Source organism: Manis pentadactyla, chromosome 4, assembly GCF_030020395.1.
Source record: "Manis pentadactyla isolate mManPen7 chromosome 4, mManPen7.hap1, whole genome shotgun sequence".
NCBI classification, from domain to species: domain Eukaryota; kingdom Metazoa; phylum Chordata; class Mammalia; order Pholidota; family Manidae; genus Manis; species Manis pentadactyla.
In genome coordinates this window covers 122,811,246-122,836,348 of record NC_080022.1, presented here as the reverse complement: position 1 = coordinate 122,836,348, position 25,103 = coordinate 122,811,246, and the positions used below count along the sequence as shown (strand labels likewise).

Here is a 25,103-nt window from a genome sequence, read left to right as displayed (position 1 = left end):
ATGCAAAAAAATAGGATATACCATTGAACACCCACCAGAAAGGGCTAAATTTGAAAAGACTGATAATACAAAGTGTTGTGAGGATGTGGAACAACTGTGACTCTCATACAGTGGAGTCTTAGACTGTGCAGCCACTTCGGAAAAATACTTAGCAGTTCTTACAAAAACATACTGCTCATCTATGATCCAGCAATTCCACACGTATGAAATGAGTTCACAAAAAGATGTACACAAATATAAATGTAAACAGCACTCTCTTAATAATTGCCCCCAAATTGGAAATAACCCAAATGCCCATCAGCAGAATAAAACATGATGTATTCATAAATTAAATATTACACAGCAATAAAAAAGAAATTGATACACAAAACAACATGAATGATTCTCAGAAACAGGCTGAATGAAAAGATGCCAGACATACAAGAATACATGCTGTTTTTGAGTGACTTTCAGGAATATGGAAAACTAACTCATGGTGAGAGAAGCCAGAATAGTGGTTCCCTCTGTTTTCTGTTACCTGAGAAATGCTCTGGAGTGCTGGGAGTGTTCTGTATTTGAATTGGTGGTGGTTACATGAGCTGTACATTTAAGATATATGTATTTTGTGGTATGTAAACTGTAACTCCAGTCAAGAAAATAGCAAAAACTGAAACTACACATTATCTAGAAAATTTTAAGAGGGAACACTTCATATAAAACCTGAATGGACACAGCTAAAGCTCTACTCAGAGAAAGATTTATAGTCATTAATATGTTTACTACCAAACAATATTAAAAATAGTGTATTTAATTCAATAAACTATTAAGCTCATAAGATAAAACAATAAAGAGCAAAGTTGAAATTAAGGAAGTAGAGAAAAAAGTAGAAAAATGAGTAAAAGAAAATGTTTCTTTTTTAAGATATGAGTAAAATAGAGCAACTAATAGGTTGAGAAAATACCTTGGTTCTATCAGGGGTTCTTGTGATTTTTAACTTTCAACCTTGGTGCTGCGGTCAACAAAACCCTAACAGTGGAATTTGGCGCTGGGTTCATTCATTTATTAAATTAAAAAATTTGTTGACCATCGATATCCTCAAGACACTGTTTAATAATCTGGCAGGAAAGATAAGTTTAAGAACTGAGTACAGCAGATAGCAGGTGCCTGGCCATTTACACACAGGCTGTGTCCGGCGCACGATGGTTGCTGTAAGGTAGGTACTGTCCTCATCTTGGACAGCTGGGGTAACTTCCTGGGACGTGGCTGTGAATTCAAGGCTGACCCAGGTCTCCCCAGGATTCCGAGGGGACAGAGGGGCCTCCACAGAGGGCTCTGGGTGTCGGGGGCGGAGGCCCAGGGCGCGGCCCCATTAGGCCTGCAGGACGGAGTGCGCAGGTGGAGGCCCCGAGGCGGGCTGGCGACCCGGGTCTCCGTCCAGGGCGCAGCCGGCAGCAGCCAGGGGCGGCGGGCAGGCAGCCGGGCGCGCGGGGGCGCGCGCGGGGCGGCGAGGACGCGCGGGCGGCCAGGCCTGCGCGCCAGCCTGCGGGAGCCATGCGGCGGGCGAGGAGCGGCTCCGCCGCCAATCTGCGCGGGCAGAAACGGCCCGGGTCCTCCGAGGCCCTGGCGGCCGCCGCCGCCTTGGCGTCCAGCGGCAGCCGCTCACGGCACTCCTCGGGCCAGGCAGGGGGTGGGAGCCGGGCGGCGGCTAGGCAGCCGTCGGCGAGGCGGCGGCCGAGGCCGACGTCGCCGCGGGCCCAGGAGGGGGGCCCCGGGAAGCCGCCGCCGGAGCCGGCGCTGCTCCCTCCGCCGCCGCCGCCGCCGCCGACCCCGGCGACCCCGACATCCTCGGTGGCCGCGCTGGACCTGGGCGACCAGCGGGAGCGCTGGGAGACGTTCCAGAAGCGGCAGAGGCTCACCTTCGAGGGCACCGCCAAGCTGCTGCTGGACACCTTGTGAGTGCGGCCGGGCCGGGCGAGCGGTTGTCGGCGCCACGCGGCCGCCCTCGGCGCGGGACTCGGCGGGCCCGCCTCCCGCAGCGCGCCTGTCAGCTCGCGGGCGTGGGCACATCCTCGGCCCTGCGCCTTCCCCGTAGTGTGACGGCCCCAGGCTCGCTCCTAACCTAACGGCGGAGTGGCTTGGCTTCGTTGGGGTGTGCGGCCCAGGACCGGAGAGAGGCTTCGCCCCGGATTTTGTGGAGGGACGCTCCGCGTCCCCGGACACAAAGGGTCTTTCTCTGGGCCAGCCATTGTGCTCGGGACGTTGTCTGGCGCGCCAAGAGTGCAGGGGGCCTTACCCAGTGAAAAGAAAGTAAATCCCACTACTTTTCCTCGATCCTGAGTCGCTTTTTATATTTGCGCACGTGTTTTGGAGAGAGGGTGGGGAGAGAAGGGCGAGGGGGAATTGAGAAAAGCTTTAATAGTTTTGAACCAACTGGAGGCGAGATCCCCTTATTGTTCCAGGCACAGCCTGCGAGTGCGCGGAGTGGCGGGGAGGGAGTTTATGCATCCCGGCGAGCCGCGCGCACGGCGAGGCTTGGGATTCGGGGAACCGCGCGGCTCTCCACCAACTGATGCTCCCGGGCGGCTCACTTTCCTTAGTGCTCCCCCAACTTTGCTCCTGCAGAAGATTCTCCAGCTCCTTAGATGGCCAGGGGAGGATTTCAGGGTCCGTGGTGATAGAAAAGAGCCCTTAACTCTGGCAAGGGCGGCTTGTTTTCACCAATGTAATAACATCTAGATCCTTGCCCTGTACAACAACAGTTGTGCTACAGAGAAATATGTTAGCACCCTAATAATAAATCTGTGTCAATTATTTTATGAATTACAGGGAGCAGTCAGAACCCTACAGAAAACAAGAACAGCCTGACAATTGCATAACAACCTGAGGATTACTCCTTTTCTGGAATAAAAATCTTCCTTTGTCCTTGTTTCAGAAGAAATTCTTAGGATGAGTCTTCTGAGAGATGGAAAATTTAGTTTTCTGTGGCTTCACTTTTTGATTTATCATCTTGGACTATAGGATGAACTTTTTTTTATATTCATAATCAAACATTTTGGGCCCATATGGTGTGCCACCTACTGCTAAGTGTCGGGAATATTAAGGTCCTCAGAAATGTAAAACTCAAATTTGAAGTACATTTTCTACTTTAAAACAAACTGATAAATGGTCATAAAGATTGTAAAATGTTGACTCATAAAGTCAAAAGATGAGTTTTTTTACCTATCAGATTGGCATGAGTATAACTATTAAAAAACCAAAGCTTACTAATATATGCAAAAAGAATGTATAACTGCACTGTTGTTAAAATATTTTTGTATGGGAAAAAGTGGAGGAATATATAGAAAATAGTTAACTGTGGATTCCTCTGGGTGTTAAGATTATAGATTTTCCTTTGTCACATCAAATGTAATGTTTGAATTTTTTACAATAAGCCTTTGTGTATGCACAGAAAAAGCTAAATACATCAAATTAACACATCCAACTTGTAAAGAAAAAAGTATTCAGTCTCAGTAACCAAATAAATGCAAATTAAAACTGCAGCAGACTATTTTTCCTGTAATAATTGCTTGAGAAGGTACAGTGAAATATTTTCTCATTCATTAATGATGAGAGGGCTCAGCCCTTTTGGAAAACAATTTGATGATATCAAATCATAATAATGTTTGATTAAAGGCCTGGCTTATATATAATGTTTTAAAAGGATTAAAACTGTATTCAATGTGTACATATAACTAAAAAGTCATGTATGTACAATAGTGTGCACCTAGGGGTATTGTAAGAGCCTTTGTTTCTCAGAAGGCTTTTCTGAACCACCAGACTGGCTCAGGTCCCCTTGTCTTGCTTTTTCACGGCAGCCTGTACTGCCTTTATAACATTCAGTTAAATACTATTTGGGTATCTGATGGCTGTTTAAAGCCGATAAGGCCAAGAACCATGTCTGCTGTATCTTGTTTACCACTTTCTCCCTGGCATAAAAAAATATTACTAAGTATTTGGAGTGTAAATAAAAATGTTTGGTTGCTAGGATTAGGATCCTCTGCCCAACTCCTGTATTCCATGGCTTTGGAATGCTTTATTTTGCAATTTAGCAAACTATAAGAAATGAAAAGAGAACTCATAGACAAAGAAGGCACTGTGTCCTTCTATAAAATCGACAGCCCCTCCTCAAGAGCAGAAATGCACTTGGTTGTCACGTAGGGAAGACTTTTGTCCCATCTTCTTTTAATGACAGGAGAGAAGGTGCAGCACACACTGTGTGATAGGTCCTGGCTGACTATTCCGAAAGCCTTACCTCCCTGATGTTTTTGTTTCTGTAGTGAATTCCAGGGCCTGGTGAAACACACAGGAGGCTGCCACTGTGGAGCAGTTCGCTTTGAAGTTTGGGCCTCAGCGGACTTGCACATCTTTGATTGCAAGTGAGTATTTTTCTTTCCCTAGTTGCTTAAAAGAATTTAAGAATTAAAATGCAGCACTTCACCATAACCCAGGGGGTTGGGGTGTAGATAAAACAACATTGGCAGTGAGCTGGTAATTGTTGACAACAGAGTCAGGTGATGGGCACAGAGGGGTTCATTGTTCTATTCTTTTTCTTTTGTATGTGCTAGATGTTTTCAGTAATACAGTTTTTTAAAAGATGGGGAGAGGCTAAAATTAATGGAGTCTGCTACGCACGTGTATGTGTGTGAGGAGAGAGACACAGAGTGAGCTAGAGACACAGAGAGCAGCAGAGCCCCAGGTGGCCTGGAGCAGGGTCCCCTGGCTTGTGCCTGGCAGTCGCCCCGCAGACTAACGCTGCTGGCAGATGGATGAGTGCTTAGCCGGAGATGGGTCAGGGTGGGTGCTGAATGAGCAGCCTTGGGCAGAGCCCTCGCAGGAGCCCAGAGTTGGGAGGTGCAGGGTGTGCACACCTGGAGACTCACCATGGCCTTACAGATGAGGCAGAGGGGTCTGCAGAGTCTGTGGAGGACCTGCTCTTTAGCACCGTTCCACGCATCAACACAGAATAAGGACTACAGGCTCTGACTTTTGAGCCAGTAGTTGGCATATAACTAACTATTCAAGGCTGCTAACAGTGGAGTCAGGATTAGAGAAGCACAGTAATTTGTTGGAGAATTCCATATGAAATTAGAATTTCTTAAAAGGTAGACTGCAAAGAAAGGACTTATATTTCATTCCAAAGACGGTAATTCTGTGGACCTGTGACTTAGAGCTAGGCTGTGATGTACAGATGAGGTAAGAGGGAAACTTAAGCTTCTGTGTCCATTTTTGGCATGGATGTTTATCCCAGAGGCGTAAGGTTGTAGCTGTGCCTGATACTTGGTTCCTAAGTGTCTCTAGAATCCACCCATGCCCTTCTCTGTGGGAAACTGGGCAGTGGGCAGCAGGAAGGTAGTTCTCGTGGTCCCAGTTGCTGAGGGGTGTTGTGTGGCCTTGACTGCCGGCTGTGGGGCCTGCCAGCCCTTGTGCACATGCAGAGCAGAGGCCCCAGGTGGTCCCTGGATGGTGCTGAAAGGCGCTTCACCTCTGGGCTCAGCCACTCAAAGCAGGTTGGCTCCCTGGGCACTCGGAGGCTGCAGATGGTTGCTCACAATCTTGGAATTGTTCTTTCTGTAGCTGCAGCATTTGCAAGAAGAAGCAGAATAGACATTTCATTGTTCCAGCATCTCGCTTTAAGCTCCTGAAGGTTAGTACGACAGCAGGGTGGGGCCCAGGGGGCTTCTCTGGGCCTTTCATTGCCCTTGTTACCCAGTTTTGTGCCGATTTTTAAAAGATTATGTTATTTTTCCCTTTATATTTTGGATGCGTAGTTGATACTACTATGGAAACATTGACAGAAGATCAAAAAATAAATAAGATCACCCAAATCTCCTCACCAGAGGTAACCACTGTTTTATTTAGGGTGTATATCCTCATGTATGATGTTCTACATAAATACATCTAAATATATTCTGCATTTTTAAAATTATTTTTTATTTTGGTATCATTAATCTACAATTACATGAGGAACATTATGTTTACTAGACTCCCCCCATCACCAAGTCCCCCCCAACAAACCCCATTACATTCACTGTCCATCAGCCCAGTAAGATGCTGTAGAATCACTACTTGTCTTCTCTGTGTTGCATAGCCCTCCCCATGCCCCCCCACATTATACATGCTAATTGTAATGCCCCCTTATCACTCCCCTTATACCTCCCTTCCCACCCATCCTCCCCAGTGCCTTTCCCTTTGGTAACTGTTAGTCTATTCTTGGGTTCTGTGATTCTGCTGCTGTTTTGTCCCTTCAGTTTTTCTTTGTTCTTATACTCCACATATGAGTGAAATCATTTGGTACTTGTCTTTCTCCGCCTGGCTTATTTCACTGAGCATAATACCCTCTAGCTCCATCCATGTTGTTGCAAATGGTAGGATTTGTTTTCTTCTTATGGCTGACTAATATTCCATTGTGTATATGTACCACATATTCTTTTTTTTTTTTTTTTTGAGAGGGCATCTCTCATATTTATTGATCAAATGGTTGTTAACAACAATAAAATTCTGTATAGGGGGACTCAATGCTCAATGCACAATCATTAATCCACCCCAAGCCTAATTCTCGTCAGTCTCCAATCTTCTGAAGCATAACGAACAAGTTCTTACATGGTGAACAAGTCCTTCCGTAGTGAATAAGTTCTTACATGGTGAACAGTACAAGGGCAGTCGTCACAGAAACTTTCGGTTTTGATCACGCATTATGAACTATAAACAATCAGGTCAAATATGAATGTTCGTTTGATTTTTATACTTGATTTATATGTGAATGCCACGTTTCTCCATTATTATTATTATTTTTAATAAAATGCTGAAGTGGTAGGTAGATACAAGATAAAGGTGGAAAACATAGTTTAGTGCTGTAAGAGAACAAATGTAGATGATCAGGTGTGTGCCTGTAGACTATGTGTTAATCCAAGCTAGACAAGGGCAATAAAACATCCACGGATGCAGAAGATTTCTCTCAAAACAGGGGAGGTGAGGTTCTAAGCCTCACGTCTGTTGATCCCCAATTTCTCACCTGATGGTCCCCCTGCGACTGTGCCTGTCTTAGGTTGTTCCTCCCTTGAGGAATCTTACCCGTCTCTGGCTAACCAGTCATCTTCTGGGGCCATACAGGGAAATGTAAAGTTGGTAAGTGAGAGAGAGGCAATATTGTTTGAAAAGGTTAGCTTTTTACTTCTTTGCAGATTTATGCACTGTGGCTTTTATGCCCTGTATTTGTCTTGAGGTATCTTTACCACTTAGAAGAATTATGATACTCTGTAAATTCGATATGTGGCACGAATTCTATTTAAGGGTTGTAATTAGGAAGGAAGAAGAAAAGCTATAGGAGTAGAAGACGGAAGAAAACATGGGAAGATTGATTATTTCTTTGACATATCTTCTTGTAGAGTAACATAAGCGTGTATAGGTTTTAAACTACTAATTAAATTGCGTACACACATTAACATAATAGGAATACAGTTACATAACCAAAGCAGACCTATAATAACCAGCCATCTCCAGTGAAACCGAGAAAACCAGTTAGGCACCTTAGGCATTTGTGAAAACTTATCTATGATATGGTGGATATTGTCCTACTGAACTTAAACAGTCTGAGAGAAATCAGACAAATTAAAACAACCCATTCCTGGGGACTGTTCACATCCCATATGTTCTTTTAACAGTAGATAGTCTGTAGTCGTAAGATTTTGGAGTGCTACAACTTGCACTTCTCCTAATTCTTGGTTGAGTTCCAACAGTATAGATGCAGTCAAATTTGTTGTTTTACTGTATGCACAGGCCAGCTTAGATATCTCCTTCCTCATTCCAACGGCAAGTCCAGGAACCGGTGGGATGAATACCGCTGAAACTGCAGCATTGCCTGGATCTTTGTTGGGGTTTTTTGATGACCATCTTCTGGCCTGAGTCTTCCAGAGAGTGCTGATGTTGGAAGTTCTTCTTCATATCGTATCTTAGTTCATTTTCTGGGTAGCCAAATTAGGCTTTGATCCTCTGTATAAACACAAACAGACCCTTTGCCCACACTTTGATATGCCCTTTATACCATTGTGTAGAACTCATTGGAGGTCACCACACAGGAACTGCTTTTTTTTTAAGAGAAAGTAATATTATCAGAAAAATGTACCTCCATAGCCGATCATCTGACACCCTTTAAGTGATCAAAATTAAGGATATTTAAAGCATGTATTAATCTTTGATTTACAGTTAGTTTTATCTTATCAGGGAGTAAACCCCCTTTTCTTTTACTTTTTTTTTTTTTTTGTTATCATTAATCTACACTTACATGAAGAATATTATGTTTACTAGGCTCCCCCCTTCACCAAGTCCCCCCCACATCCCCGTTCACAGTCACTGTCCATCAACATAGTAAGATACTGTAAAATCACTACTTGTCTTCTCTATGTTGCACAGCCCTCCCTGTGCCCCCCCCTACACCCCTACACTATACATGCTAATCGTAATGCCCCCTTTCTTTTTTTCCCGCCCTTATCCCTCGCCACCCACCCTCCCCAGTCCCTTTCCCTTTGGTAACTGTTAGTCTGTGCTACTGCTGCTGTTTTGTTCCTTCAGTTTTCTTTTGTTCTTATACTCCACATATGAGTGAAATCATTTGGTACTTGTCTTTCTCCGCCTGGCTTCTTTCACTGAGCATAGTACCCTCTAGCTCCATCCATGTTGTTGCGAATGGTAGGATTTGTTTTTTTCTTATGGCCGAGTAGTATTCCATTGTGTATATGTACCACATCTTCTTTATCCATTCATCTACTGATGGACATTTAGGTTACTTCCATATCTTGGCTATTGTAAATAGTGCAGTGATAAACATAGGGGTGCATCTGTCTTTTTCAAACTGGAGTGCTGCATTCTTGGGGTAAATTCCTAGAAGTGGAATTCCTGGGTCAAATGGTATTTCTATTTTGAGCAGTTTGAGGAACCTCCATACTGCTTTCCACAATGGTTGAACTAATTTACATTCCCACCAGCAGTGTAGGAGGGTTCCCCTTTCTCCACAGCCTCTCCAACATTTGTTGTTGTTTGTCTTTTAGATGGTAGCCATCCTTACTGTTGTGAGGTGATATCTCATTGTGGTTTTAATTTGCATTTCTCTGATGACAAGCGATGTGGAGCATCTTTTGTCGGTTGGCCATCTGAATTCTTCTTTGGAGAACTGTCTGCTCATCTCCTCTGCCCATTTTTTAATTGGATTATTTGTTTTTTGTTTGTTGAGGTACGTGAGCTCTTTATATATTTTGGATGTCAACCCTTTATTGGATTTGTCATTTATGAATATATTCTCCCATACTGTAGGATACCTTTTTGTTCTATTGATGGTGTCTGCTGTACAGAAGCTTTTCAGCTTGATGTAGTCCCACTTGTTCACTTTTGCTTTTGTTTTCCTTGCCTGGGGAGATATGTTCATGAAGAAGTCGCTCATGTTTATGTCCAAGAGATTTTTGCCTATGTTTTTTTCTAAGAGTTTTATGGTTTCATGGCTTACATTCAGGTCTTTGATCCATTTCAAATTTACTTTTGTATATGGGGTTAGAAAATGATCCAGTTTCATTCTCTTACACGTAGCATTCCAGTTTTGCCAGCACCAGCTGTTGAAGAGGCTGTCATTTCCCCATTGTATGTCCATGGCTCCTTTATCATATATTAATTGACCATATATGTTTGGGTTAATATCTGGAGTCTCTATTCTGTTCCACTGGTCTGTGGCTCTGTTCTTGTGCCAGTACCAAATTGTCTTGATTACTGTGGCTTTGTAGTAGAGCTTGAACTTGGGGAGTGAGATCCCCCCAACTTTGTTCTTCCTTCTCAGGATTGTTTTGGCTATTCAGGGTCTTTTGTGGTTCCATATGAATTTTTGAACTATTTGTTCCATTTCTTTGAAGAATGCTGTCGGTGTTTTGATAAGGAGTGCACTGAATCTGTAGATTGCTTTAGTCAGGATGGCCATTTTGACAATACTAATTCTTCCTAGCCAAGAGCATGGGATGAGTTTCCATTTGTTAGTGTCCTCTTTAATTTCTCTCATGAGTGTCTTGTAGTTTTCAGGGTATAGTCTTTCACTTCCTTGGTTAGGTGTATTCCTAGGTATTTTATTCTTTTTGATGCAATTGTGAATGGAATTGTTTTCCTGATTTCTCTTTCTGCTAGTTCATTGTTAGTGTATAGGAAAACCACAGATTTCTGTGTGTTAATTTTGTATCCTGCAACTTTGCTAAATTCTGATATTAGTTCTAGTAGTTTTGGAGTGGAGTCTTTAGGGGTTTTTATGTACAATATCATGTCATCTGCAAATTTGACTCTTTTATGAATCTGGATTCCTTGTGTTTCTTTGTTTTGTCTAATTCCTCTGGCTAGACCTCCAGTACTGTGTTGAATAATAGTGGGGAGAGTGGGTATCCCTGTCTTGTTCTCGATCTTAGGGGAAAAGCTTTTAGCTTCTTGCTGTTCAGTATGATGTTGGCTGTGGGTTTATCATATATGGCCTTTATTATGTTGAGGTACTTGCCCTCTATACCCATTTTGTTAAGAGTTTATATCATGAATGGATGCTGAATTTTGTCGAATGCTTTCTCAGCGTCTATGGAGATGATCATATGGTTTTTGTCCTTTTTGTTTATGTGGTAGATGATGTTGATGGATTTTCGAATGTTGTACCATCCTTGCATCCCTGGGATGAATCTCACTTGGTCATGGTGTGTGATCCTCTTGATGTATTTTTGAATTCGGTTTGCTAGTATTTTGTTGAGTATTTTTGCATCTATGTTCATCAGGGATATTGGTCTTTTATTTTCTTTTTTGGTGGAGTTTTTGCCTGGTTTTGGTATTAGGGTGATGCTAACTTCATAGGATGAGTTTGAAAGTATTCCCTCCTCTTCTGTGTTTTGGAAAACTTTAAGGAGAATGGGTATTTTGTCTTCTCTGTATGTCTGATAAAATTCTGCGGTAAGTACATCTGGCCCTGGGGTTTTGCTCTTGGGTAGTTTTTTGATTACTGATTCAATTTCGTTGCTGGTAATTGGTTTGTTTAGATTTTTTGTTTCTTCCTTGGTCAGTCTTGGAAGGTTGTATTTTTCTAGGAAGTTGTCCATTTCCTTTAGGTTTTCCAGCTTGTTAGCATATAGATTCTCTTGGTATTCTCTAATGATTCTTTGTATTTCTGTGGGGTCCGTCATGATTTTTCCTTTCTTGTTTCTGATTCTGTTGATGTGTGTAGATTCTCTTTTTCTCTTAATAAGTCTGGCTAGGGGCTTATCTATTCTATTTATTTTCTCAAAGAACCGGCTCTTGGTTTCATTGATTTTTCTATTGTTTTATTCTTCTCAATTTTTAAAATTTCTTCTCTGATCTTTATTATGTCCTTCCTTCTGCTGACTTTGGGCCTCATTTGTTCTTCTTTTCCCAATTTCAATAATTGTGACTTCAGACTATTCATTTGGGATTGTTCTTCCTTCTTTAAATATGCCTGGATTGCTATATACTTTCCTCTTAGAACTGCTTTTGCTGCATCCCACAGAAGTTGGGGCTTTGTGCTGCTGTTATTATTTGTCTCCATATATTGCTTGATCTCTGTTTTAATTTGGTCGTTGATCCATTGATTATTTAGGAGCATGTTGTTAAACATCCATGTGATTGAACCTTTTTGCTTTCTTTGTACAATTTATTTCTAGTTTTATACGTTTGTGGTCTGAGAAGTTGGTTGGTAGAATTTCAGTCTTTTCGAATTTTCTGGAGAATGTTCCATGTGCACTTGAGAAGAATGTGTATCCTGCTGCTTTTGGGTGTAGAGTTCTATAGATATCTCTTAGGTCCATCTGTTCTAGTGTGTTGTTCAGTGCCTCTGTGTCCTTACTTATTTTCTGTCTGGTGGATCTGTCCTTTGGAGTGAGTGGTGTGTTGAAGTCTCCTAAAATGAGTGCATTGCATTCTATTTCCTCCTTTAATTCTGTTAGTATTTGTTTCACATATGCTGGTGCTCCTGTGTTGGGTGCATATATATTTATAATGGTTATATCCTCCTGTTGGACTGACCCCTTTATCATTATGTAATGTCCTTCTTTATCTCTTGTTACTTTCTTTGTTTTGCAGTCTATTTCGTCTGATACTAGTACTGCAACACCTGCTTTTTTCTCTCTATTGTTTGCATGAAATATCTTTTTCAGTGCCTTCACTTTTAGTCTGTGTATGTATCTGGATTTGAGGTGAGTCCCTTGTAAGCAACATATAGATGGGTCTTGCTTTTTTTTTTTACGTATGTTTTTATTAAGTTTTGTTAAATCATTGTCTCTGAAGATTGCATCAAATGTATTGTGTAGGTTTGTTTTCTTTTTATGACGTTTGCCTTTCCATTATATATATATGTAAATGAAATTTTGTAAGCCGCTTCTAATTTAAAATAAGTTTACTTCAGGGAATTTGTAAGTAAATTTTTGGTGTTGTTATCATTAATCTATAATTACATGAAGAACATTATGTTTACTAGGCTCCCCCCTTCACCAAGTCCTCCCCACATACCCCTGCACAGTCACTGTCCATCAGCATAGTAAGATGTTGTAGAATCACTACTTGTCTTCCCTGTATTGCACAGCCCTCCCCGTGCCCCCCCACATTATACATGCTAATCGTAAGGTCCCCTTTCTTCTTCCCCGCCCTTATTCCTCCCTACCCTCCCATTCTCCCCAGTCCCTTTCCCTTTGGTAACCGTTAGTCCATTCTTGGGTTCTCTGTTTCTGCTGCTGTTTTGTTCCTTCAGTTTTTCCTTTGTTCTTATATTCCACAGATAAGTGAAATCATTTGGTATTTGTCTTTCTCCGCTCGACTTATTTCACTGAGCATAATACCCTCTAGCTCCATCCATGTTGTTGCGAATGCTAGGATGTTTTATTCTTATGGCTGAGTAATATTCCATTGTGTATATGTACCACATCCTCTTTATCCATTCATCTACTGATGGACACTTAGGTTGCTTCCATTTCTTGGCTATTGTAAATAGTGCTGCGATAAACATAGGGGTGCATCTGTCTTTTTCAAACTGGGCTGCTGCATTCTTAGGGTAAATTCCTAGAAGTGGAGTCTTGCTTTTTTATCCATTCTATTACTCTGTGTCTTTTGATTGGTGCATTTAGTCCATTTACATTTAGGGTGATTATTGAAATATATGTACGTATTGCCATTGCAGGTTTACATTTGTGGTTACCAAAGGTTCAAAGGTTCTTTACTATCTTACTGTCTAACTTAAGTCACTTGTTAAGCTATTATAAACACAGTCTGATGATTCTTTATGTCTCTCCCTTCTTATTCCTCCTCCTCCATTCTTTAAATGTTAAGTGTTTTATTTTGTGCTCTTTTGTGTTTCCTTTGACTGCTTTTGTGAGGAGTTGATTTTATTTTTTTCCTTTAGTTAGTATTTGGTTGGTCTGCTTTCTTTGCTGTGATTTTATTTTCTCTGGTGACATCTATTTAGTCTTAGGAGTGCTTCCATCTAGAGCAGCCCCTCTTTAATACCCTGTAGAGATGGTTTGTGGGAGGCAAATTCCCTCAACTTTTCTTATCTGGGAATTGTTTAATCCCTCCTTCATATTTAAATGGTAATCATGCTGGACACAGTATCCTTGGTTCAAGGTCCTTCTGTTTCATTGCATTAAATATATCATGCCATTCTCTTCTGGCCTGTAAGGTTTCTGTTGAGAAGTGTGATGATAGCCTGATGGGTTTTCCTTTGTAGGTGACCTTTTTTCTCTCTCTGGCTGCCTTTAATACTCTGTCCTTGTCCTTGATCTTTGCCATTTTAATTATTATGTGTCTTGGTGTTGTCCTCCTTGGGTCCCTTCTGTTGGGAGTTCTGTGGGCTTCCATGGTCTGAGAGACTATTTCCTCCCCCAGTTTGGGGAAGTTTTCAGCAATTATTTCTTCAAATACACTTTCTATCCCTTTTTCTCTCTTCTTCTTCTTCTGGGAGTCCTGTAATGCGGATATTATTCCCCTTGGTTTGGTCACACAGTTTTCTTAATATTCTTTCATTCCTGGAGATCCTTTTATCTCTCTCTGCGTCAGCTTCTCTAAGTTCCTGTTCTCTGATTTCTATACCATTAACGGCCTCTTGCATCTCATCCGTTCTGCTCTTAAGTCCTTCCAGAGATTGTTTTATTTCTGTATTCTCCTTCCCAACTTTATCCTTTAACTCTTGCATATTTCTCTGCAGCTCCATCAACATGGTTATGACCTTTATTTTGAATTCTTTTTTCAGGAAGATTGGTTAAATCTATCTCCTCAGGCTCCCTCTCAGGGTATGTCTGGGTTATTCTGGTCTGTATCAAATTCTTCTGCCTTTTCATGGTAATAGAGTTAGTCATGGGCATTTGGCACGTGTGTCAATTGGGAGAACAAAGTCCCTTCCTGCTTCTTGGTTGTCTTGCCCACCTTGCTGCCTCTGCCAGTTACTGTCACACAGGGAGCAGCTTCCGGTTGTATTTCCTGAGCCACTGCAGGTGGGGCATCCATTGGGGCAGCCCAGAGCCCTGCAGGGAGTGGCAGGCATGCTCGGTGTGCTCTCCTGATAGAATAGCAACCCCTAGTGTCTTGACTCTGGCAGCTGCACGCCAGCGGGGCCTCTGAGTCTGGCCCGTTCGGCTGCAGAAGAGGCTCTGGGTGGTTGCTGTTGGTGTGGCTGGTCTCAGCCTGCTCCCCTGCTATGGCGGGGCTGCACCAGAGGGGGAATGGCCTGGGAGGCTGTTTATTGCCATGAGGGGCTTCAGAGCTTCCCTGTCTCTCAAGAGGTTAGGGCTCCTGGAGTTCCCCAGGATTCCCAGCTGCTGGGCTGAGTGTACCGGGACGGTTCTGTCCAGCTGTGGGGTCCCTATCCCTTTAAGACTTTCAAAAAGCACTTGGTTTTCTTTTGTCCCAGGGGCGTTGGCTGTGGGTACCCGCTTGCAGATTTTACTGTCCCGTTTCCCTAGTATCCAGCACACCATGCACTGTGTGTCTGCGCTCTGGTGCAGATGGCTAGGGCTGGGTGTTTAGCAGTCCTGGGCTCCCTCTCCCTCCCCACTCTGACTCCTCTCCTCCCGCCGGGAGCTGGGGTGAGGGGCGCTCGGGTCCCGCTGGGCCGCGGTTTGTATCTTACCCCCTTTGTGAGGCGCTGGGTTCTCGCAGATGTATCTGTAGCCTGGCTGTTGTACTGTAACTTCTGGTCTGTCTTTTAGGAATAGTTGTATTTGTTGTATTTTCAAAAATATATATGATTTTGGGAGGAGATTTCCACTGCCCTACTCACGCTGCTATCTTGGCTCCTCCCCCTTGTGCATGTTTTTATCAAAGTAGGATTTTGCCTTTTTTTTTCTGTTCTATAACTGACTTTTAACATTTCCCAGTGAGAAATATATGAGTCAAAAATTTTTAACTTTATTACTTGGGAGAATTTTTTGTGCTTGGTACCAAACCTAAAAGGTACAGAAGTATGTACGTACACACACACGTGCACATGGTGAGAAGTGTTCCCTCTGCTGTCCCTCAGCCCCTGAGTCTTCCTCCCCCACAACATTTCCTTATACTGTTTACTTCTACTACTATTCCTGTATTTGCAGCATATTTTGTTACAGGAAGGTACCATAAACAGTTTTCTGTATTTGAACTTGTATGCTGAGTGCAGTTTTTTCATTGAGGTAAAAACACACTGTGATGAACTCCCCTGTGTATAAATGTTTGACAATCTTGAAATTGTTTCTTTAGGTTATTTCTCTTAGACATAAAATATCTGGTCAGCAAATGCAGATTTTCTTTAAAAGGCTCTCGGCACAGCATTGCTGATGTGGGTGGGATGGGCTTTCGTTCCGTCCTTGGGGCCTGTTGCCCCCACTGTGGTCAGCTGGTCTCTGTGCTTGAGTGTAATGATTTGTCTCCAGCCTGTCTTCTTACAAGATCATGGGGATCTCCAGGTGCCACCTTTTGTCGCATCTGGCTGGCTCCTGACTCCGTAGGCGTGGGCACTCAGTGTCTGGGAGGAAAGACTAGGTGCACAAGTCCTGGTCTTTCCTAGTTAGTGAGATTTAATCCCAGATGCTTTGGGCCAGTTTTTCTCCTTTGTCTGCCCCCTGGTCCTTTGTGTGGATGTCTGGTGGGGGAAGCGGGCCAGGTGGGCAACATACCTGCCCCTCGTCTTTCCCGTGAGCTCTGAGACGCCTGCCAAACGCCATGGCCCCGCTTCAGCTTTGCCTCTGAGTGCCCATGACAGATGGTTCCTGAGACACCAACAGGTGCAGCTATGGGCCGTTAGGACTTGGATGTGATGCTTTCCCTCTTTGGGGTGTTTACTGATGCATTTTCCTGGGGCTCCAGAGCATCCTTCTCTTCTTTGGCCACAACCTGTTGAAGGAACAATTTTCTGTTTTTTTTTTTTTTTAATTAAGTACAAAATTTGGTCATTCATTCAGCAAGTGTGACATACTGTTCTACTGAAACCCAGCAGGTAACATGACAGGCAAGGCCCTGGTTCTCTGGGAACTTAAGCTTTGTAGGGGGAGACAGGTAAATAAGGAAACTCCAGTAGTGCTGTGTAGAGAGTGAAAGTACAGCAGTGTAATAGGAGGTGGCTGCGTGGCTAGTTTAGACTGCTTAGGGAAATGCCCTCTGGGGTGTAGGTGATGAAGATGGGGCACATGGACAGTAGGAGTATCCCAGATAGAGGGACTCATGCTTGGCATGTGGCAGGAGCTGAACAGTGGCCATCATGGCTGCAGGGTGGCTGGTGGGTGGAGGAGAAAGATTGGGCCAAGATGGGTTGGGAGAGAGGCAGGACCCGGCAAGGAGACAGATTTTATTTCTCATGTAGTGTGATGCCTGTGGTGGTTTCCAAGCAGGGTGGTGACACGACCTGCTTCAATGTTTTAAAAGTCACTTGGGCCGCTGTGTGGACAATGGATGGTAAGGAGATATGTGCGGGGCAGGGAAGCAGCTGGGGGTGAGGGTGGGCTGGGTGAGGGGTGGCGGGAGCTTGGATTTGGGCGGTCGTCAGGGGATGGGAAGGAAATAGATAATGGCAGGTTGTTTTAGAGCAGTGGTTCTCAGACGCCAGTGTTGTGTGTGCAGCCACCTGTAGGGCATGTTGAAACAGATTGCTGGACCCCACTCCAGATCCTCTGAGGTCTGGGGGTGGGGGGCAAGAATTGACATGTCTTACAAGTTCTTGGGTGACTGCAACGCTGCTGGTCCTGGGGCCACCCTTTGAGAGCCACTGTTTCAGAGGCGGGGTGAGCAGAATTACATACAGGTTTGGGCGGGAACGGGAAGGGAAAAGAGGAGGGCAAAGTTCATCCATGGTGTTGGGCCTGAGCAGCTAGCTGGCTGGAGGTGCCAGACCTGGGGAAGAAGCCATGTGGAGGGCGCTGGGAGCCAGAGTTGCATTTGAGAAAAGTTTAGCTGAGGTGTCTAGAACGTTTGTATAGAGATAAGAATCGGGCAGCTAGAGGTTGTGCGGAGAGGTTATCTTTCGAAACAGGAGCTGAAAGACAAGTCTGGAGTTGGGAGGAGAGGCCAGAGCTGGGGCCGCTGGTGTGGGAGTCGTCAGCCCGTCACTGTTGTGCAGAGCCAGGCAGCTGGGTGAGGTCAGCTGGGCAGTGGTGTGGGGAAGGGGGTGCCGAGGACAGAGCAGCAGGAAGGAGGAGGGTCGGTGGGGAGGAGGAGGCCTCCACAGAGTGCAGGCATCTCGGATTGGAAGGAGTGGGCGAGGGCAGGCTGGGAGGGAGCTGGGAACCCAGTGGCCAAGCGTGACTGGCAGGTTGGTCAACATGGCGGTCAGGGTGACTTCTGGCTGAGCCAGAAGACAGAAGTGACTTGACAGGTCAAGGGTTTGATGACGGCAGGCCGTTCGTGCTGGTGGGCAGCGGGCGGGTGGGCTCCGGCTTGTGGATGTAAGGGATCACGTGGGCCGGGGGCCCGAATGTCCCTGGCGGCCTCTAGTGCAGAGTGCGGCCGAGTGGGATGGGAGGCAGCCCGTCACCCCTCCTGGTCATTTCCTGGGGAGAGTGGGTCATCAGATAACCGGTGGTCTGGGGCTGCTTGGCAGTTGTTCCTTGCTGTTCCCTGTGGGGTGGCGGCTGTGCGGGGAGAGGAGCGCTCACTGTGTCACACGAGGCGTTCTCTCCTGCGGAGGCCGGGGAATAAGGGTGAAAGGGCTTACGTGGTAAGGAGCCTCCACCCCGACCCTTCAGCCACCCAGTTCCTCCCCCTGGAGGTAAACCACTGTTTCTTGGATATTTCTTCAGATATTTATCTCCATATAAAAGCATTTAACATGGTATATCCTTTTTAAAGAAATAGAAACAGGAGTATACAATACAAATTGTTTTATACCTCGCTTTTTCCCTTAACTGTGTGACCTTGGAGATTGTCCCATAATAGTATTTATAAGTAGAACTACCTTATTCTTTTCCAGAGTTGCAGAGTATTCCATTTCTTATGAGTATCTGTAATTGCTTTAACCTCATGTTGAGAGACATATTCCATTTTTGTGTTCGTTAGCCTTTACAAACAGTGCTCTGATATCTGTAGACATGTCATATGGAATTGCAGGTGTAGGAATATTTCTAAAGTACAATTGCTGCATTAAAGGATATGTGCATTTTGAAATTTGGTAGATATTGCCGAATTCTACCAATTTATATTCCCATGACTGATAAATGAGACTGTATGGTTCTTCACATACTCAATACCAAGTTAATCAGTTTTTTAACATTTGCTCATCTGACTGAAAAATACCTCATGCAGTTCATTGAGTATGAATATAATTTCCTAAGTTAACAGGAGACTTGTTTTCCCCTTTCTCTGAACTGTATTCATGTCCTTTGCCCAGTTTCCCAATTGTATTATCCATCACGGAAACTAGCCCTTTGTCCATCCATGATGTCTGGCAAACGTTGTCCCCTGGTTTGCCCGTTGTAGAGGCAGGACACCCAGTCAGCTTTACTCAGCACCTTGAGCAGTGTGGTGTGAGGACACGGACAGCAGCCCCGAGGGTGGGCTGTCTCCCCGTTGCGGCCCCAGGAGCAGACATTTCCCACTCCCTGGCGTTGGCAGGGCAGGCTGTTCTGCCACGGACTGGGCAGTGGCTGCGGCTGGGGTGCTGTGTGCGGCTGGCCTGAGAGGAGCTGAGAGCTGTCACACTCCAACTGAAGTGTCTCCGGGCAGGGTAGATGGGTCCCTGTCCTCCAGACACCTCAGGTCTCTGGTCACATGGGAGGTTAGACATGTCTTCAGAATCTGGAGATTCCTGCAAATGGGCTCCCCCCACTGAGTCTTTTAAAAGGTTTATTTTTATTTAAATGACAAAAATATCCTCCTTGTAAAAGAACACCTGTTTGTTTTCCCTTAGGGAGCTGATTGCATAACCACATACACGTTCAACACGCACAAAGCGCAGCACACCTTCTGTAAGAGATGTGGTGTCCAGAGCTTCTACACGCCCCGCTCGAACCCTGGGGGCTTCGGTGAGCGGAGGGAATGGACCGCGAGCTCAGCAGGGGCATGAGCTGCTCTGCGGCTGCTCTGGGCTAGAATGCTGGCTGGAAAGTGGGCGCGGGCAGATTGGGCTTGCCTCCCGATTGGCCAGGCCCTCTCACATGCATGTTTCAGAAGAACAGGGCTCTTGAGCGGAGCTCTTTCCAAATGATGGATGTAAGACTGACTCTGGTCATTGAGGCACCATCCAGAACCCGATGCATTTAAGGCGCTGCGGGGGCTGTGTGCTGCTGGGACCAACCTGTGGGGTAGATAGGCGGGAGAAGAGATGGTCTGGGGGCGGGGGGCAGCTAACAAAAATGGTTAAGTGAAGGCGGTCACAATGAGGAGCACTGAAAATGCCATTTAAAAAAAATTTGGTTTGTTCAACACAGAAACAGGAGAACCCCAAAGCCCCTCTTCAGGTCTTGCTTGGGTCTCAGTGGAAGAAAACAACCCTTCATTGTTCAAAATGACTCTGATGGCAGTGTGAACTGAGTGAGAGTACTGGTCGAAGCTGCACGTGAGGGATCTTGTTCCCTGTGTGGACGCAGAGCTGTTGGGGGGCAGCCTGACTGTGACCACCTTATGCCTTGTGGTGGGGGGCAGGTGTGGCGTCTCCCTCCCTGCCCTGTTTGTCCCTCATCAGTCACTCGGAGAGTCCTTCCTGACTACCTGAAGGATCAGGAAAGGCCTTTGGAAAGTAAAAAATCTAGTACACCTGGGGAGGTGTTTAACGCTTAGAAAGTCATCTACACCCTGGAGAAGGCCTGTGAATTCTTCAGGCTGCCAGCCAGCGTGCTCTGGGCTCGAGTCTTTCTGCTCTCTGCCCTCAGCTTGGTACTGCGTGATGTCCAGCCTAGGCTGTTCTGGGCTTGGAAAGTCTGATCCCCCCTGAGAGAGGGGGAGAGCCAGCAGGGGCTGACACTGTCAGCTCTGATAAACAGTGTGTTGCTTGGAAAGCCTGGTCTGCAGTTCGGCCAGGCTTCCAGGTGTGGGTTTGTCCAAGAGCCAGTGCCGAACCTGATTGCATTCATACTCAGTGCCCCTTTCTCTGTGCCACTTCCCTCTAGGAATTGCTCCCCACTGCCTGGATGAGGGCACCGTGCGGAGCGTGCTCATTGAGGAATTCAATGGCGATGACTGGGAGAAGGCCATGAGGGAGCACAAAACCATCAAGAACATATCTAAAGAGTGAGCTCCTGCCTCCCCCTTCTCCAGGAGGAGTGACCGGGGCCTGGCTGCCCCTGCCACCTCGCTGGTGCTCACGAGTGAGGCTGACTCAGGCTCATCGCTGACCCAGCGGCCAGCCCGAACTCTGCAGTTGGCTCCAGCTACCGGTTGTTCAGGCAGCTGTCTTTCCTCACCCAGGTTTTGATGTAGGTTAGTTGATACCTTTCTTTCTCTTCCCAACTTTTGTGTGATCTTTTAGAAAAATAAATATTTTTAACAATAAAGCAGTTACTGTGGTTTATCGTTTTCTTTGCAGTTTGATTTTGCTTCTGAGGCCAGTCATTTAACAGCAGATATTTATTGAGCACTGTTAAGATGCTTGTAACCAAATTAAGAAGACAAATGAACAGATTATTAAAAACGCAAGATTGTGAATGGTCACAAGCTATGTGCGTGGTAAAGGATGTGAGGCCCTAGGAGTTCAGAGAGGGGGCTGGTTAGGAAAGACCTGGGGACAGCATGATTGGAACCTTTCTGTTTTCTTAATGTAAATTAGCTTCTGATTTATTCTCCTTTAAAAAAAAATTGTGATAAAGTCCATGTAACTTAAAAATGACCATGTTAACCATTTTTTAAGTGTACAGCTCAACAGTGTGTTAAGTACAGTCATGTTGTACCACCAATTTCCAGGACTCTTCATCTTGCAAAACTGACCCTCTACACTCACTAAACAACAGCTGAGTCTGTTTTTAAAGGAAGCAAGATTTAGGAAGATAGATGGGAGAGGTAGCTGTGTGAACAGGGTAGGAGCACATGCTAAAGCTGGACTGAATTGGAGGCTTGTGGTGGGAAGTAATGGAGGAGATCAGAAAAATAGGTGAAGCCAGACTGTGGACAGTCTTGGGTATTAGGCTCAGGAATTTGGCCTTTTGTTTTACAGTTGTCGGGAAGCCCTGAACAGGTTTTTAATTTATTTTTTATTTTTTATTAAGGTATTATTGATATACACTCTTATGAATGTTTCACATGAAAAACAATGTGGTTACTACATTCACCCATATTATCAAGTCCCCCCCACATACCCCATTACAGTCACTGTCCATCAGCATAGTAAGATGCTATAGAATCACTACTTGTCTTCTCTGTGTTGTTGTACAGCCTCCCCGTGCCCTCCCTGTACATTATGTGTGCTAATCGTAATGCTCCTTTTTTACCCTTTATCCCTCCCTTCCCACCCATCCTCCCCAGTCCCTTTCCCTTTGGTAACTGTTAGTCCATTTTTGGGTTCTGTGAGTCTGCTGCTGTTTTGTTCCTTCAGTTTTTCTTTGTTCTTATACTCCACATATGAGTGAAATCATTTGGTACCTGTCTTTCTCTGCCTGGCTTATTTCACTGAGCATAATACCCTCTAGCTCCATCCGTGTTGTTGCAAATGGTAGGATTTGTTTTCTTCTTATGGCTGAATAATATTCCATTGTGTATATTTACCACATCTTCTTTATCCATTCATCTACTGATGGACACTTAGTTTGCTTCCATTTCTTGGCTATTGTAAATAGTGCTGCGATAAGCATAGGAGTGCATATGTCTTCTTCAAACTGGGCTCCTGCATTCTTAGGGTAAATTCCTAGAAGTGGAATTCCTGGGTCAAATGGTATTTCTGTTTTGAGTTTTTTGAGGAACCTGCATACTGCTTTCCACAATGGTTGAACTAATTTACATTCCCACCAGCAGTGTGGGAGGGTTCCCCTTTCTCCACAACCTTGCAGACATTTGTTGTTGTTTGTCTTTTGGATGGTGGCCATCCTTACTGGTGTGAGGTGATATCTCATTGTGGTTTTAATTTGCATTTCTCTGATGACTAGCGATGTGGAGCATCTTTTCATGTGTCTGTTGGCCATCTAAACTTCTTCTTTGGAGAAGTGTCTGTTCAGATCCTGTGCCCATTTTTTAACTGGATTATTTGCTTTTTGTTTGTTGAGGTGCATGAGCTCTTTATATATTTTGGATGTCAACCCTTTATCGGATCTGTCATTTATGAATATATTCTCCCACACTGTAGGATGCCTTTTTGTTCTATTGATGGTGTCCTTTGCTGTACAGAAGTTTTTCAATTTGATATAGCCCCACCTGTTCATTTTTGCTTTTGTTTCTCTTACCTGGGGAGATATGTTCATGAAGAAGTTGCTCATGTTTATGTTCAAGAGATTTTTGCCTATATTTTTTTCTAAGAGTTTTATGGTTTCATGACTTACATTCAGGTCTTTGATCCATTTCGAATTTACTTTTGTGTATGGGGTTAGACAGTGATCCAGTTTCATTCTCTTACATGTAGCTGTCCAGTTTTGCCAACACCAGCTGTTGAAGAGGCTGTCATTTTCCCATTGTATATCCATGGCTCCTTTATCATCTATTAATTGACCATATATTTTTAGGTTAATATCTGGAGTCTCTGTTCTGTTCCACTGGTCTGTGGCTCTGTTCTTGTGCCAGTACCAAATTGTCTTGATTACTGTGGCTTTGTAGTAGAGCTTGAAGTTGGGAAGCGAGATCCCCCCCACTTTATTCTTCCTTCTCAGGATTGCTTTGGCTATTCAGGGTAGGTATTTTATTCTTTTTGATGCAACTGTGAATGAAATTGTTTTTCTGATTTCTCTTTCTGCTAGTTCATCATTAGTGTATAGGAATGCAACAGATTTCTGTGTATTAATTTGTATCCTGCAACTTTGCTGAATTCAGATATTAGATCTAGTAGTTTTGCAGTGGATTCTTTAGGGTTTTTAACGTACAATATCATGTCATCTGCAAACAGGGACAGTTTAACTTCTTCCTTACCAATCTGGATGCCCTTTATTTCCTTGTGTTGTGTAATTGCTGTGGTGAGGACCTCTAGAACTATGTTGAATAAAAGTGGAGAGAGTGGGCATCCTTGTCTTGTTCCCAATCTTAAATGAAAGGCTTTCAGCTTCTCGCTGTTCAGTATAATGTTGGCTGTGGGTTTGTCATATATGGCCTTTATTATGTTGAGGTACTTGCCTTCTATACCCATTTTTTTGAGAATTTTTATCATAAATGGATGTTGAATTTTGTCAAATGCTTTTTTGGCATCTATGGAGATGATCATAGTTGTTTGTCCTTCTTTTTGTTGATGTGGTGGATGATGTTGATGGATTTTCTAATGTTGTACCATCCTTCTTAACAGGCTTTTTGAACAGGATGAATAATGCCTGGCTTGTTACATAGTTCCCCTGTCCCCTCAATACCTGGCTTAACATTGCTAGGTTGAAGATACACATTTTTCATTTTATTTTTTTGTCATTTCTAAATTGAAATATAGTTTATGTACAAATTAGATTGGTTTTAGAATAATTCAGTGATTGATACATTACATACATTAATAAATGCTCACCATAAGAAGTAGTTACCATCTGTCACCATATAAAGATATTATGAACTATATGCCCTATGCTATTCCCCCATCTCTGTGTCTAAGTTATTTTCTTTATTTATTTTTTTAAATAATTATTTTTTATTGAAGGGTAGTTGACGCACAGTATTACATTACATTAGTTTCAAGTGTACAACACAGTGGTAAAACATTTATATACATAATTCTAGGTTCCAGCTATCACCATACCAAGCTGTTACAATATCTTGACTATATTCCTTATGCTATACATTACATCCCGGTTACTTATTTATTTTACCATTGGAAGTCTGTCCTTTTTTTTTTTTTTTTTTTTTTGTGAGGGCATCTCTCATATTTATTGATCAAATGGTTGTTAACGACAATAAAATTCTGTATAGGGGAGTCAATGCTCAATGCACAATCATTAATCCACCCCAAGCCTAATTTTCGTCAGTCTCCAATCTTCTGAGGCATAACAAACAAGTTCTTACATGGAGAACAAATTCTTACATAATGAATAAGTTACATAGTGAACAGTACAAGGGCAGCCATCACAGAAACTTTCGGTTATGCTCATGCATTATGAACTATAAACAGTCAGTTCAAATATGAATACTCATTTGGTTTTTTTTTTTTTTTTTTTTTTTTTTTTTTTTTAATAATTATTTTTTATTGAAGGGTAGTTGACACACAGTATTACATTACATGAGTTTCAAGTGTACAACACAGTGGTAGAACATTTATATACATAATTCTAGGTTCCAGCTATCACCCTACCAGGCTGTTACAATATCTTGACTATATTCCTTATGCTATACCTTACATCCCGGTTACTAATTTATTTTACCATTGGAAGTCTGTCCTTTTTTTTTTTTTTTTTGTGAGGGCATCTCTCATATTTATTGATCAAATGGTTGTTAACGACAATAAAATTCTGTATAGGGGAGTCAATGCTCAATGCACAATCATTATTCCACCCCAAGCCTAATTTTTGTCAGTCTCCAAT

At 43.7% G+C, this 25,103-nt stretch overlaps 1 protein-coding gene across 2 annotated transcripts; it reads left to right on the top strand.

The window, feature by feature from the left end:
* The first annotated feature begins 803 nt into the window (after nucleotides 1–803).
* On the top strand, nucleotides 804–20,987 carry CENPV (centromere protein V). Of its 2 annotated transcripts, XM_036920631.2 has the most exons (5): nucleotides 827–1,931; nucleotides 4,296–4,394; nucleotides 5,593–5,662; nucleotides 19,391–19,505; nucleotides 20,589–20,987. In XM_036920631.2, exons 1-5 carry the CDS (start codon nucleotides 1,531–1,533, stop codon nucleotides 20,711–20,713), a joined length of 810 nt encoding a protein of 269 aa, XP_036776526.2. In that variant the 5' UTR covers nucleotides 827–1,530; the 3' UTR covers nucleotides 20,714–20,987. The 2 variants fall into 2 exon arrangements, with proteins under 2 accessions (XP_057356806.1, XP_036776526.2); XM_057500823.1 differs by lacking the exon at nucleotides 19,391–19,505 and having other exon boundaries at nucleotides 804–1,931.
* The last annotated feature ends 4,116 nt before the right edge of the window (nucleotides 20,988–25,103 follow it).

Coding starts and splice junctions, on each gene's coding strand:
- CENPV (XM_036920631.2), top strand. CDS start 1,531: ATGCGGCGGGCGAGGAGCGGCTCCGCCGCCAATCTGCGCGGGCAGAAA. Junction 1,932..4,295: donor AAGCTGCTGCTGGACACCTT/GTGAGTGCGGCC, acceptor TTGTTTCTGTAG/TGAATTCCAGGGCCTGGTGA. Junction 19,506..20,588: donor CTCGAACCCTGGGGGCTTCG/GTGAGCGGAGGG, acceptor ACTTCCCTCTAG/GAATTGCTCCCCACTGCCTG.